Genomic DNA, 13,766 nt, shown 5'->3' with positions numbered 1-13,766 from the left:
TCGGGAATGGGGAACCACAGCATGGCGGGGGGAAGGGGGGGGCTGGATTCTAGAGGCCCAGGCCAGAGCGGGGCCGCGGAGAGGGGACGAGCTGGTGGAGTCCTGGGTCTGAATGCTTGGAGCTCCTCCCACGCCCAGCGCTCCCCTCCCTCCATTGTCCCCCAAATGCCCCTTCCCGGCGCGCCATGCCCCCAGCCAGGGTATAAATAACCCTGGCGGGCCGTCCGGGCTGGGGGGCTCTGCTGGCAGCCCCACTTCCTCCCGGCCACTTCCTGGGGGGTGTTTACTTTCCTGTTGTCACTGGCCGGGCGGCCAGGCGGGGACCCAGCGGCCGACAACAGGTGCCGGGCAGGTGCCCAGCTGCCCGCCCGGACTTCAGAGGCGCCGCCGGGCCGGGGCGAGGCCCAGCCAGCCGGCCCGGCCCTTTGATCCCCGCGTCCTCGCGCCCCCGAGGTCGGCCAAGGTCATCACCTGTGTTCCTGCCGCCCAGCCGGGGAGGACGGGCACGGCCTCAGCCCGCAGGCATGGCTCTGGCCGCAGAGGGAGTCCCCGGCTGCCGTCCCCCGCCCAGCCCAGCCCAGCACATCCGGGCGCTCTGACCACGGCGGCCTCAGCAGCCCTCCGCACTGCTCCCGGCAGCAGCTGCCTGCGGGCCACCCTGACCGATGGGATGGGGCACTGCTGGCCTCCCTCAGGCCGCCCTTTAGGGTCTTGGGCCCAGCTGTTCTCCCTCTCCAGACCTCCACGGGATTGCCCACCTGTGGATGGTCACCACCTGTGGATGGTCACCACCTGTGAGATGGTCACCAGCTGTGAGGTGGTCACCAGCTGTGAGATGGGTTAGCACCTGTGAGATGACTAGCTGTAAGATGGGTAACCGAGATGGGTAACCACTTGTGAGATGACTAACTAGTTGTGAGATGGGTCACCACCTGTGAGATGGTAACTAGCTGTGTATGAGATGGTCACCAGCTGTGAGATGGGTAACTAGCTGTGTATAGGTAACTAGCTGTGTATGAGATGGTCACCAGCTGTGAGATGGGTAACTACCTCTGTATGAGATGGTCACCAGCTGTGAGATGGGTAACTAGCTGTGTATGAGATGGTCACCAGCTGTGAGATGGGTAACTAGCTGTGTATAGGTAACTAGCTGTGTATGAGATGGTCACCAGCTGTGAGATGGGTAACTACCTCTGTATGAGATGGTCACCAGCTGTGAGATGGGTAACTAGCTGTGTATGAGATGGTCACCAGCTGTGAGACGGTAACTAGCTGTGGGCTGGGTTAGCAAATGTGGGCTGGGGAGACGGGTCAGGCCTGGCCCCTGGTGACAGCCTCGTCTGATTCAGGACGTGTGTGCAGTCACGCCTGGGCCCCGTGCGGACACGCGTGTGCTCTGTGTGCTCCATCGCAGGCCTCTGTGCTGGGGTGCTCATCCCCCTCATACCGCCCCTCCTGCTGAGCGGAGACCAGCTGGGGGAGGGGCTCCCGCGGGGGAGGGGGGCGCTTACCAGGGTCCCTGGCTCTCCCTCCAGAGGACGGCTCCCAAGTGCCCTGGGTCCTGTGTGTGCCCCTGCCTGTCCCCAGCCAGTCCCTCCTGTCCTTCCCCCCGAGGACTGCCCAGCAACCAGGGGAGGGAGGGCCTCAGGCAGGAGAGAAACCCAGGACTCAGCGGTCCCCCCACCCCCCACCCCCGCCCGGGGCTGCCCCACCCCTCCCGAGGGCTCTTCCCAGGAAGCCTCCTCTGCTCAGAGCACCGAGCCCGTCGCCCTGGGCTGGGGAGCCCCGCGGCAGTGGCGCAGGCGCGTGCCTGTGGCTGGCTGGCCCGCTCAGACGCAGGGACTCGCCGTGCTGGCCTTGCCCTCTGTCTGGCGGTGAGGTCAGGGCACCCGGCTCCGTGCCAACGTCTGCGGCTGTCCTGAGCTCACCTGCCCCGCGGAGGCTCCTGTGGGCGCGGCCCGCCCAGGCAGACGCTTTGATGGCCGCCCGCTGGCTCCTGCTGCTGCCCTCGCCCCGGCCCGGCTGGCGGGACTGCCGAGGAATCGGGGTGCAGCTTTGGTGTGGCCCCTTCCTGGCTGGCCCAGCTGCCCTTGCTTCTCCCAGCAAGTCAGCGACGAGAGCCCGGCTGGCGTGGCTCAGTGGTGGAGGGTGGACCTGTGAACCAGGAGGTCACGGTCAGGGCACAGGCCCGGGTTGGGGGCTCCATCCCCAGTGGAGGGGGTGCAGGAGGCAGCCCCTCAGGGCTTCTCTCTCATCACTGATTCTCTCCCTCTCCCTCTCCCTTCCTCTCTGAAAGCAATAAAAAATATGTATGTTTAAAAGTCAGGGACTAGAGCCCTAACGGGTGTGGCTCAGTGGATAGAGCGTCGGCCTGCGAACTGAAGGGTCCCGGGTTCGATTCCGGCCAAGGGCATGTACCTTGGTTGCAGACACATCCTCAGTAGGGGGCATGCAAGAGGCAGCTGATGGATGTTTCTCGCTCACCGATGTTTCTAACTCTCTATCCCTCTCCCTTTGTAAAAAAAAAAGTCAGGGACTAGAGAGGAAGTTGGGTGCTCCCCGGAGGCGGGACCGGGGGTGAAAATGACCAATGTGTGTGGGGGGGGAACCCTTCTACCAAGGGGTGTGTGACTGGGTGGTCTCCGAGGGTCCTGACTGCTGCCCGCCCCGCCCCCCCAGAGCTGAAGGCCACGGGCACCGCCCACTTCTTCAACTTCCTGCTCAACACCACGGACTACCGCATCCTGCTCAAGGACGAGGACCACGACCGCATGTACGTGGGCAGCAAGGACTACGTGCTGTCCCTGGACCTGCACGACATCAACCGCGAGCCGCTCATCGTAAGGCGGGGCGGCGGGGGCCGGGGAGGGGCGGGGGCGGGGGCCGGGGCGCGGGGGGGGGGGGGGCCGGGGCGGCGGGGGCCGGGGAGGGGGCCGGGGCCGGGCGGGGGGCTGTCCGCGCGCTGACCCCCGTCCCGCGTCCGCAGATCCACTGGGCGGCCTCCCCGCAGCGCATCGAGGAGTGCGTGCTCTCGGGCAAGGATGGCAACGTGAGTGCGGGGGCCGCGGGGCGGGGGGGGGGGGGGCGGCGGCGGGCGGTCCCGGGGCGGGGCCAGGCGGGCACCTGGGTACCTCCGGCTTCCCTCTGGCCAGGGGGAGTGCGGGAACTTCGTCAGGCTCATCCAGCCCTGGAACCGGACGCACCTGTACGTGTGCGGGACCGGCGCCTACAACCCCATGTGCACCTACGTGAACCGCGGCCGCCGCGCCCAGGTGAGCCCCCCCCCCCCCGCCCCCTCGCAGGGAGGCTCCGTCCAGGTCTGTGACGCCGGTGAGCGGCCGCCCTCACCGCGCAGAGCCGTCTCCGCGCCCAGACACGCTGACAGTGCCTTTCTCGTAGGTGGTGAGAGGAGGCGGTGAGCTCACTCCCCGAGCTCGGTGCCCCGGCCGGCTCCTAGCAGGCGCCTCCACCGCGGCCCGGCCAGGGGCCCGGCGGGGCCTCGGCATCAGGCGGCGGGATGCCCGGGCCGGCTCCTGCCACTCAGCCCCTTCCCCACTCTGCCTGCCCGCCCGCTTCTGCCCTTTTCCATTTCTATGTGGGCACGTGTGTGGCTGGCGTGACCGCGTGGAGCGTGTGTGAGAGTGACAGGTCCGAGGGGCACGTGTGTGCAGGTGTGCGCCTCGCTGTGTATGTGTGCATGCACAGGCGCCTCTGTGTACTCCGGTGCTCACGTGTGTTCCTGCGTGTGTGGTGAGAGGCGGCAGCCCGAGCCCGCTCCCCAGCCCCTGCCCCCCCTCCCCGGCTCTAACCGGTTCCTCGTTTCCTCAGGCCACGCCCTGGACCCAGACGCAGGTGGTCAGAGGCCGAGGCAGCAGAGCCACGGACGGTGCCCTCCGCCCGACGCCCACAGCCCCACGCCAGGTGGGCTCCTCCTCCAGGCCCAGGCCGGGCGCCCGCCTCTGAGCTGAGCCCCTCCGGCCTGGCCCCCTGCCAGGACCCATGCCCAGGCCGGCCCCCCCGGGTCCCCCACCTCTGTGCCCCCAGCCCCTCCCCTGCAGCGACTGAAAGCCCCCGGGATTCACGTCCCCTTGTGTGCACCTCGAAGGCGAGAAACCGTGAAGCCACCAGGTGGGGAAGACGGAAGCCTGGGGATAGCCATGCCTGAGCCCTCAGAACACATGTGTGTAGACATGCACAAACACATGCCAACATACGTGTGGGCACACATTTGTTCAGCACCCTTAGTGGGAACATGGCACGTGTGTGCAGTCCGGCATCTCTCCATGCCCCGGGCCTCCGTGGGCCCCTGGTTGGCTCAGGGGCGGGAGGGGCAGAGCTGTCTGTCACTGTCCTGACCTGGGGCTGGGCTGGGGGCTGGGGGCTGGGCAGGGGCGGGCAGGGGGCCAGGGGCTGCCGGTGAGTGAGAGCAGATGCTTGAGAACATGTGTGTCTGTGGCGGGCAGTACTGAGAATGGGGACCATCAGACTGCGTGTGCGCCAGCGTGCGAACAGTGGGCGCCATGTGCTGCCGTGAGTGTGCCCAGCCGAGTGTGCCCAGCCGAGTGTGCAACTGCAGTGAGCGTGCCCAGCCGAGTGTGCAGCTGCAGTGAGCGTGCCCAGTGTGTGTGCAGCCCCATGTGTGCTGGAAGTCGCGTGTGCAACGTGAAACTGGAGACGGGCCTGTGCACACCTCCCATCTCCTCCCCCGCCACCCGCTGCACCCCTGCCTCTGCGCCTCCCCCTCCTTCTCCCAGGAGCCCCTCCCTGTCTCCGTGCCTTCCCAGCCTCCCTCTGGCATCCCCGGGGGGGGGGGCGGGGCGGGGCGGGCAGGAGGCTTTGTCAATTCCGTGTGGTTTGGGGGGACCCTTCCGTGCCTGGCTGCCAGGGGAGACCTGGAGGCCCACGGGGGGCAGGCCGAAGGCCGTGGCCTATCAGTCAGTCCGAGGACGTGGGTGACCACAGAGCCGGCCGACCTGGTGGGACCTGAGGGCGAAGGACAGGACCCAGGCCGGTGGCCGTGCCCCCACCCTGACCAGGTGGCTGTCCTGGGCCCAGCGCAGACCGCCACAGCTCAGAGCTACGCCTCTGGGCCCAAGCAGGCCTCACCCACTGTCCTGCCCCGGCGGGCGTGGGGGCTGCAGGCCCGGGAGCCGAGCGCTCAGACCTGGGAACCTGCGAGTGGCCCTGCCCTGGCCGCCTGGCTGACCCGGGGATCTGGGGCGGGGAGGGCGGGGCCCCGGGCCCCCGGGGCTGTGGACCTGCCCCTCCTCGGCCGTGGACCGCCGGCGTGCTGAGCCGCCCTCTGCCCGCAGGACTACATCTTCTACCTGGAGCCCGAGAGACTCGAGTCCGGGAAGGGCAAGTGTCCCTATGACCCCAAGCTGGACACGGCCTCGGCCCTCATCAGTGAGTGCCCCTTCCCCCCCCCGTCCCTCCGCCGGAACTCTGCTGCCGAGCGGGTGGTGCCTGAACCCCCAGTGGGCCCCACCTGGTGGGGAGAGGGCTACAGCAGGCCCCAGTGTGAGGGAGCTGAGGGGCAGAGGTGGGGCGGGTGGTGATGTGGAGGGTCAGACACCCCCCCCCCCCCCACACACACACACACAATCTGTGTGGCCGCGGGCAGCCTGGAGGCGGGGACAGGACAGGCTGAGTCTGGGGGGGTAAAGGGGAGTAGGGGGGGTAAAGGGGAGTAGGGGGGTAAAGGGGAGTAGGGGGCGATGATCCTATCACGTGTCCTCGGTTTGCCTGGGAGGCTGGGGGAGACCGCAGCATGCACCCCGGGGAGTCCCGGCCCCGGGACCGGTGGGCAGTGTTTTGGTCTGGCCAGGTGTCTGGGGAGGTTGGGGGATGTTCTCTAAGGAGGGAGGGGTCCTGTCTGGGCCTCAGGAGCAGCTGCCACCCCTGCCCACAGGGGCGAGCCCCCCTGACCCTGGTCCCGCCCCGTCCTGCCTCGGAGCGCCTGCCGGCTCCAGGCCCCGGGGCGGGGGGTGGGCATCTCCTCCCATCCTGGCGAGCGAGAAGGTCCCAGCCTGATGGCAAAGCCCGGCCAAGGCGGCTGCGGGGCCGGGCCCCCGGGGAGGCTGGGAGCGGGGCGAGGGCCGCGGGCCAGGTGCCGGCATCCTGGGGACGGAGCTGTGGTTGGAACTGAAGTCTGTGAAGTTCCACGTGAACCAGTTCCTTTAAAGGGGACGTGCACCCAGCTCGCTGCTTCCTGGCTTCTGGCACTGACTGTCGCCCGCTCCTGAGGGCGGATCCTGAGGGCGCAGATGCCGTGTGAGGGGGGGGGGGGGGGCGCCGCCAGGGCCGCCCTCGGCTCGCAGCCTGCAGCAGCCACGCCCGGAGGTCTCCCCAGAAATGGGCTCTGGTGCTGAACCCCGTCCCCAGGGCCTGTCTCAGATGGCCAGCACCCGCTCACCAGGCCCTGGGCAGCGGGGAGACCGGCCCCGCCCCTGCAGGTCAGTGGGCCCCGATGCCGGCTCCGGTCCTGGCAAAGGGCGGCCCCTGACCGGCCCTTCCGCCCGCAGACGAGGAGCTGTATGCCGGCGTGTACATCGACTTCATGGGCACGGACGCCGCCATCTTCCGCACGCTGGGCAAGCAGACGGCCATGCGCACCGACCAGCACAACTCCCGCTGGCTCAACGGTGAGGCCGCCAGGCCCCGCCCGGCGGCAGGTCCGGGACATCCGGGGTTCCCAGCCTGTGCCTGGCTGGGGAGGGGTCGGGGTGCTCCTGGATTGGGGGGTGGCTGGGGAGGGGTGGGGGTGCCCCTGGATTGGGGGGTGGCTGGGGAGGGGTGGGGGTGCCCCTGGATTGGGGGGTGGCTGGGGAGGGGTCGGGGTGCCCCTGGATTGGGGGGTGGCTGGGGAGGGGTCGGTGCCCCTGGATTGGGGGGTGGCTGGGGAGGGGTCGGGGTGCCCCTGGATTGGGGGGTGGCTGGGGAAGAGTTGGTGCCCCGGGATGGGGGGGGGGGAGGTGCCCGCTGACGCCCGTGCCCGCAGACCCCTCGTTCATCCACGCGGAGCTCATCCCCGACAGTGCGGAGCGCAACGACGACAAGCTGTACTTCTTCTTCCGCGAGCGCTCGGCCGAGGCGCCGCAGAGCCCCGCCGTGTACGCCCGCATCGGCCGCATCTGCCTGGTAGGCGCCGCCCGGCCCTGCTCTGGCAGCCCTGGGCGGGGCAGGGACCAGGGGACCAGGGACGGGGGCCCGGTGGGGGCAGGAGACCAGGGACGGGGGCCCGGCGGGGGCAGGGACCAGGGACGGGGGCCCGGCGGGGGCAGGGGACCAGGGACGGGGGCCCGGCGGGGCAGGGACCAGGGGACCAGGGACGGGGGCCCGGCGGGGGCAGGGACCAGGGGACCAGGGACGGGGGCCCGGCGGGGGCAGGGACCAGGGACGGGGGCCCGGCGGGGGCAGGGGACCAGGGACGGGGGCCCGGCGGGGCAGGGACCAGGGGACCAGGGACGGGGGCCCGGCGGGGGCAGGGACCAGGGGACCAGGGACGGGGGCCCGGCGGGGCAGGGACCAGGGGACCAGGGACGGGGGCCCGGACCTGACCCGGCCTTCCCCCCCCCCCCCCCCCAGAATGACGACGGCGGCCACTGCTGCCTGGTCAACAAGTGGAGCACCTTCCTGAAGGCGCGGCTGGTGTGCTCCGTGCCCGGCCACGACGGCATCGAGACGCACTTCGACGAGCTCCGTGAGTGCGGGGCCTGGGCGGGGGGGGCGGTCAATCACAGCTCCGCCCCGGGGGCGGCTCCCCGGCTCCGGCCTGGGCGGGGGCGGTCAGAGCCCGGTGGGGGGGGTGTGTCTCCCTGGCTCCGGGGGCCTGGGTGGGGGCGGTCAGAGCCCCGGGGGGCGGTCTTCCTGGCTCCGGCCACGCAACTCCAGCGGCCGCTCCTCTCCCCAGAGGACGTGTTTGTGCAGCAGACCCAGGACGTGCGGAACCCGGTCATCTACGCTGTCTTCACCTCCTCCGGGTGAGGCTGGGTGCTGGGTGCTGGGTGCTGGGTGCCGGGGGCGGGTGAGGCGGGGCTCCTCCGGGTGAGGCGGGTGCTGAGTGCCGGGGGGGGGGGGGGGGGGGTGATGCGGGTGCCTTGGGCGGTGAGGTGGGGTTGGGGGCCACGGGTCGTGGAGTCCGGCCCTCGGGCGCCGTGAGGGGGTGGACGGGAGGCCGGGGCCCAGGCCCACCCGGTACCAGCCGCGCCCGCCGGGCAGCTCCGTGTTCCGAGGCTCCGCCGTGTGCGTGTACTCCATGGCCGACATCCGCATGGTCTTCAACGGGCCCTTCGCGCACAAGGAGGGCCCCAACTATCAGTGGATGCCCTTCTCCGGGAAGATGCCCTACCCGCGGCCCGGCACGGTGAGCGCACTCCGGCCCCCCGAGGCCCGGGCGGGGGCGGGGGGGGCGCACAGGGCAGCCCCGGGGTGGGGGGGGGCGCGGGGCACAGGGCAGCCCCCGGGGCGGGGTGGGGGTGGGGGCAGGGGACGGGTGCACAGGGCAGCCCCCGGGGCGGGGGCGGGGGCGGGGGGCGGGCGCACAGGGCAGCCCCCTTGCCCGCAGCTGAGGCTCCTCTGCCTTCAGTCCTCACCTGAGCGCACTTCCCACGGTGTGTAGAGGGTGGAGGGGGGGAGAGGCAGAGAAACGTGGACGGGAGGGACACATGGATGGGGTGTCTCCCACACAAGGCCCAGTCAGGGCTGGGGATGGAACCTGCAGCGGAGGTACGAGGGACGTGCCCTTGACCGGAATCGAACCCGGGGACCTTCAGGCCATGGGCCGATGCTTTATCCGCTGAGCCAGACCAGTAAAGCGGAAACGTTAACACCACAGCTGTGCGGGCTGTGACCGGCTCCGCCAGGTCCGGAGCAGAGCCGGTGGGCGCTGTGGCGGCGGCTCCTGGGGGCGGCTCCTGGGGGCGGCTCCTGGGGGCGGCTCCTGGGGGCTGCTTGGGAGCTGGAAGTTGGGGGAAGAGCTCAGGGCAGACGCGGGCGGCGGGCTGGTCAGCGTGGGGCAGGCAGTAGGTGAGGGGCGGTTGGTGGAGGTGATGCCTTGATCTTGGAGTTCAAGGCCACAGCAGGCAGTGCGGCTGGTTCAGTGCCTCAGACAGTCAGCAGAACTGGGAGGCTGGGCAGGGGCGGGAGGGGAGGGATAGCCGGTGCTGAAGGAGTTCAGGGCCTGCAGGCCTGCTGAGCCGGCGGGCTGGGCGGCTGGGGCTGCGTGAGGAGCATCCGGGGAAGGAGACCTCAGGGCGGGGGCGGGGGTGGGAGTGGTCAGCTCTGCAGAAGGTGGCCACAGGCCTGGCACATGGGGCCAGGGAGGTGGCCTGGGGTCGGCACTGTGGGGCCTGGGCCTCCCCTGGAGCGGGCGCTGCAGAGGCTGGGGCAGGGCAGACCCTGGCTGACTGAGGAGCGAGTGGCGAGTGGTGGGCAGGCAGACAGACAGACAGACAGAGGCCTGTCCTGTGGCCGTGGGCCCGGGAGCCCCCGGCGGCCTGGGCCTGACCGCTCGCCTGCCCGCAGTGCCCGGGCGGGACCTTCACGCCCTCCATGAAGTCCACCAAGGACTACCCCGACGAGGTCATCAACTTCATGCGCAGCCACCCGCTCATGTACCAGCCCGTGTACCCGCTGCAGCGGCGGCCCCTGGTGGTCCGCACGGGCGCCCCCTACCGGCTCACCACCGTCGCCGTGGACCAGGTGGATGCAGCCGACGGGCGCTATGAGGTGCTTTTCCTGGGCACAGGTACCCACTGCTGCTCCCTGCCCTCCTGCTGGGCCCGGGGGTGGAGGGTGCTTCTCCCAGGGGCTGGGGCCGCGGCGGAGGGGTGGCCACCGGCTGGTCAAGGTCGACTCCGCCCCCTTCGTCCTCCGGAGCCGTCTCCCTGGTGCCAGGATGACGGCGAGGGGTGGGCAGACCCCGTCCTCACCCCTGGGGGACGGGCACCATGGAGGAGCAGGGGGGGGGGGCATGGCAGACGCCTCCAGGATATGGGGGTCCCAACGCAGGCGCTCGTAGGCGCCCTCGTGAAGCGCACCCCCCCGGCTCCCGCTGCCTCTGCACTGGCCACTGGCACCCGCTCCGAGCGGCGCCCAGCAGGGTCTGGTGGGGGCGCCCCTGACCCCGGCCGGCCCTCTGAGGCCCCCCGTCATCGGGAGGCTCCGGCCCGGGCACCGAGCCGCTGGCCACTGCCCTCGGGGTCGGGCCCTGGTGGGGACGGGGCTGAGGCTGGTGCCCCTCCCCCAGCGCCCTCAGCCCCCTGAGGCCCTGCCCGGCCCGTCCAGACCGCGGCACAGTGCAGAAGGTCATCGTGCTGCCCAAGGACGACCAGGAGGTGGAGGAGCTCATGCTGGAGGAGGTGGAGGTGTTTAAGGTGGGTGTGACCCCGCCTGCCCTCGCCCGGGCCCTCTGTGCCCGCCCCCGGCTCAGAGCCACCGGGGCAGGGCGGGAGGTGCCAGAGCCCCAGGCCAACCAGCCCTTCCCTCTTCCAGGACCCCGCGCCCGTCAAGACCATGACCATCTCCTCCAAGAGGGTGAGCTTCCGGGGGGCGGGCTGCGGGGAGGCAGAGCCTGCTCCCTTCGGGGTCGTGCCCTGGGCACAGGGGTGGGGAAACTGAGGCACGGGGCAGGACGGGAAGGGGCCCGCCCAGCGGGGGGAACTAACCCTCCCCCTCCCCCTCCCTCAGCAACAACTGTACGTGGCCTCGGCCGTGGGCGTCACGCACCTGAGCCTGCACCGCTGCCAGGCCTACGGGGCCGCCTGCGCCGACTGCTGCCTCGCCCGGGACCCCTACTGCGCCTGGGACGGCCAGGCCTGCTCCCGCTACACGGCCTCCTCCAAGAGGTGCGCCCGCGGCTGGGTCCCGGCACAGGCCAGGCCCCCGGGGGGGGGAGGTGCCACAGGCCAGGCCCGGGAGGGGGGGAAGGTGCCACAGGCCAGGCCCCGGGCGGGGGGGGGGAAGGTGCCACAGGCCAGGCCCCGGGCGGGGGGGGGGGAAGGTGCCACAGGCCAGGCCCCCGGGGGGGGGGAGGTGCCACAGGCCAGGCCCCGGGAGGGGGGGGGAAGGTGCCACAGGCCAGGCCCCCGGGAGGGGGGGAAGGTGCCACAGGCCAGGCCCCCGGGGGGGGGGGGAGGCCCGGCACCAGGAGGAGTCTGTGACCTGGTCTCAGGGTGCGGGGCCCGGGGGGGGGGGGGGGCGCGGATTCCTTAGGCGGCCGTCCGCGGCTCTCCTCCCCAGGCGGAGCCGCCGGCAGGACGTCCGGCACGGGAACCCCATCCGGCAGTGCCGCGGCTTCAACTCCAATGGTGAGTGCGCCAGCGTGCCCTACCCCACCCCATCCCGCCCCGCCCCCATCCCGCCCCACCCCCATCCCACCCCCCTGCTCTACCCCCACCCCACCCCATCCCACCCCCACCCCCTGCCCTACCCCCCGCCCCCATCCCACCCCTGCCCTCCCCCAGCCCCATCCCAGCCCCGCCCCGCCCCCATCCCGCCCCACCCCCATCCCACCCCCCTGCCCTACCCCGCACCCATCCCACCCCCACCCCCTGCCCTACCCCCCCGCCCCCATCCCACCCCTGCCCTCCCCCAGCCCCATCCCAGCCCCGCCCCGCCCCCATCCCGCCCCACCCCCATCCCACCCCCCTGCCCTACCCCGCACCCATCCCACCCCCACCCCCTGCCCTACCCCCCCCGCCCCCATCCCACCCCTGCCCTCCCCCTGCCAGCCACCAGGTCTCCCCAGGCCCAGGGGAAGGGTCTCAGGCTGCCCGCAGGGTGAGGGGCTTGGGGCTTCAGCACTGGGTGTCCCGGCACCCTCCGGCGGTGTGGGTGGGGGCCCTGCCGGCAGCTCCTCACCGCCGCCGCCCGCAGCCAACAAGAACGCGGTGGAGGCGGTGCAGTACGGCGTGGCGGGCAGCGCCGCCTTCCTGGAGTGCCAGCCCCGCTCGCCCCAGGCCGCCGTCAAGTGGCTGTTCCAGCGCGACCCCAGCGACCGGCGCCGCGAGGTGACTGCCGCCCCCTCCGCCCCCCACCCCCCCCCGCCCCCTCGGGGGCAGGAGCCCTCTGAGCGTGCACACCCCTGAGTGCAGGCGGGCGGAGCCCATGGGGGCAGCTGGGCGTAAGGACCCCCCCTCCCGCGAGGACCCCCAGGAACCGGGACGTGGGCTTGGAGGCCACGGGGACCGGTCCCAGGTGCCTCTTACTGGGCCCGCCCCGCCCCGCCCCACGGGGGCGCCCACGGCAGGACGTCCGGGGTGAGCTCGGGGAAGAATCCCGGGGGCCCCTCTTCCTGGGCGTTCCGAGGAGCCCAGCTGGGAGTGCTCACGGAGTAGCCGTTCTCCGTGGGTGTCCGCATGCTCATCGCACCGCCCCGTGGCCACCCCGGAGTGGAGGCGGTGGGAACGCCTCGTTCCGTGTGAAACCTGCACGGGGTGGCCCTGGGCTGAGCCAGAGCTGCCGGCGGCAGGGGCACAGCCTGAGCCCCCTCTGCCCGGGGGACGGGTCCCAGCCCGGGGGACGGGTCCCAGCCCGGGGGACGGGTCCCAGCCTCCTCCCGCTCCCCCGCAGATCCGGGCGGAGGAGCGCCTCCTGCGCACGGACCAGGGCCTGCTGCTCCGCGCGCTGCAGCCGGGCGACCGCGGCCTGTACTCATGCACGGCCACCGAGAACAACTTCAAGCACGTGGTCACGCGGGTGCAGCTGCACGTGCTGGGCCGGGACGCGGTGCACGCCGCCCTCTTCCCGCCGCCGGCCAGCGCCCCGCCCGCCCCCGGCGCTGGCCCCCCGACCCCCGCGTACCAGGAGCTGGCCCAGCTGCTGGCCCAGCCCGAAGTGGGCCTCCTCCACCAGTACTGCCAGGGCTACTGGCGCCACGTGCCCCCCGGCCCCCGGGAGCCCGCGGCCCCCCGGCCCCCCGAGCCCCCGGACCAGAAGAAGCCCCGGAACCGCCGCCACCACGCCCCGGACACCTGAGGCGGCGCCCGGCCTGCCGCGGCGCCCGCCCGCCCTTTTAATATAAAGATATATAGATATATATATATAAAACGTCTATATTCTATACACACCCGCCCCTCAGAGACAGTATTTATTGGTGGTTGTACACAGCCTGCCGGGCGGCGGCGGCGGCACACCCGCCCGGGCCGGTCAGAGACGGACGCAGAGAACGGGCCGCCCGGCCCCACAGCCGGCGGCCAGGCCCGGACTGCACGGCCCTGCCGCCGGGTCACCCGCCACAGCCGCCGGCCACGGCCGCCGCCGGGACCCACGGGACACGGAGGAGCGCGCCACGGGACACGGACTGGACCCCTCGCCGGCGTGCTGTGCCAGGCCGCCCACCGTGGACGGAGGACTCCGCCGACGGGCGGGAGGGCCAGCTGCGCACGGAGGGGCGAGCGTGCGGCCATCAGGACGGCCCTGCCCGGGAAGGGCTGGGTCAAGGCCAGCCCGCCCGGGTATTTATTCTCTATTTATTGGGGATGAGCAGAGGACGCTGTGGATGGGGGCCCATCAGCCCTCCCTGCCTGGCCGCGCCCTCTGGGCTGTCGGTGCCGCTGTGGCTCAGGCTGGCGCATTGCAGAGGGGCTGGGCACCGGCGGGGCTGCGGGCACAAGCCTGGGGTCGGCCGGGGCTCCCTCCTGCGCCCGCTCTGGGTGAGGGGTGTACATAGCTCTGGGGGGCAGGCGGATGGGGCTCCCGGGGGCCCTCGCTGCCCGGCCCCCCTGGGCTCCATCTTGTTAATAAACACTGGCTCTGGGACTGGA

General features: G+C 71.8%; 1 protein-coding gene across 3 annotated transcripts in view; it reads left to right on the top strand.

The window, feature by feature from the left end:
- The window catches only part of SEMA3F (semaphorin 3F), a 27,152-nt gene extending 13,386 nt beyond the window's left edge, over nucleotides 1-13,766 (top strand). The window contains exons 3-19 of one of the 3 annotated variants that reach the window (XM_084902285.1): nucleotides 2,680-2,840; nucleotides 2,987-3,049; nucleotides 3,153-3,272; nucleotides 3,829-3,921; nucleotides 5,313-5,406; nucleotides 6,525-6,644; nucleotides 7,001-7,140; nucleotides 7,588-7,702; nucleotides 7,913-7,982; nucleotides 8,221-8,365; nucleotides 9,526-9,748; nucleotides 10,288-10,376; nucleotides 10,495-10,536; nucleotides 10,690-10,847; nucleotides 11,242-11,309; nucleotides 11,878-12,011; nucleotides 12,574-13,766. In XM_084902285.1, coding sequence (XP_084758411.1) covers nucleotides 2,680-2,840; nucleotides 2,987-3,049; nucleotides 3,153-3,272; nucleotides 3,829-3,921; nucleotides 5,313-5,406; nucleotides 6,525-6,644; nucleotides 7,001-7,140; nucleotides 7,588-7,702; nucleotides 7,913-7,982; nucleotides 8,221-8,365; nucleotides 9,526-9,748; nucleotides 10,288-10,376; nucleotides 10,495-10,536; nucleotides 10,690-10,847; nucleotides 11,242-11,309; nucleotides 11,878-12,011; nucleotides 12,574-12,978 — 2,240 coding nt within the window. In that variant the 3' untranslated portion in view covers nucleotides 12,979-13,766. Of the gene's footprint in view, nucleotides 1-2,679; nucleotides 2,841-2,986; nucleotides 3,050-3,152; nucleotides 3,273-3,828; nucleotides 3,922-5,312; nucleotides 5,407-6,524; nucleotides 6,645-7,000; nucleotides 7,141-7,587; nucleotides 7,983-8,220; nucleotides 8,366-9,525; nucleotides 9,749-10,287; nucleotides 10,377-10,494; nucleotides 10,537-10,689; nucleotides 10,848-11,241; nucleotides 11,310-11,877; nucleotides 12,012-12,573 lie in introns of all 3 variants that reach the window. The other 2 variants (XM_084902286.1, XM_084902284.1) reach the window with 2 other exon arrangements.

Source organism: Pipistrellus hanaki (assembly GCF_964339955.1).
Source record: "Pipistrellus hanaki genome assembly, chromosome: 13".
Classification (NCBI taxonomy): domain Eukaryota; kingdom Metazoa; phylum Chordata; class Mammalia; order Chiroptera; family Vespertilionidae; genus Pipistrellus; species Pipistrellus hanaki.
This window is presented reverse-complemented; position numbering and strand designations above follow the sequence as displayed.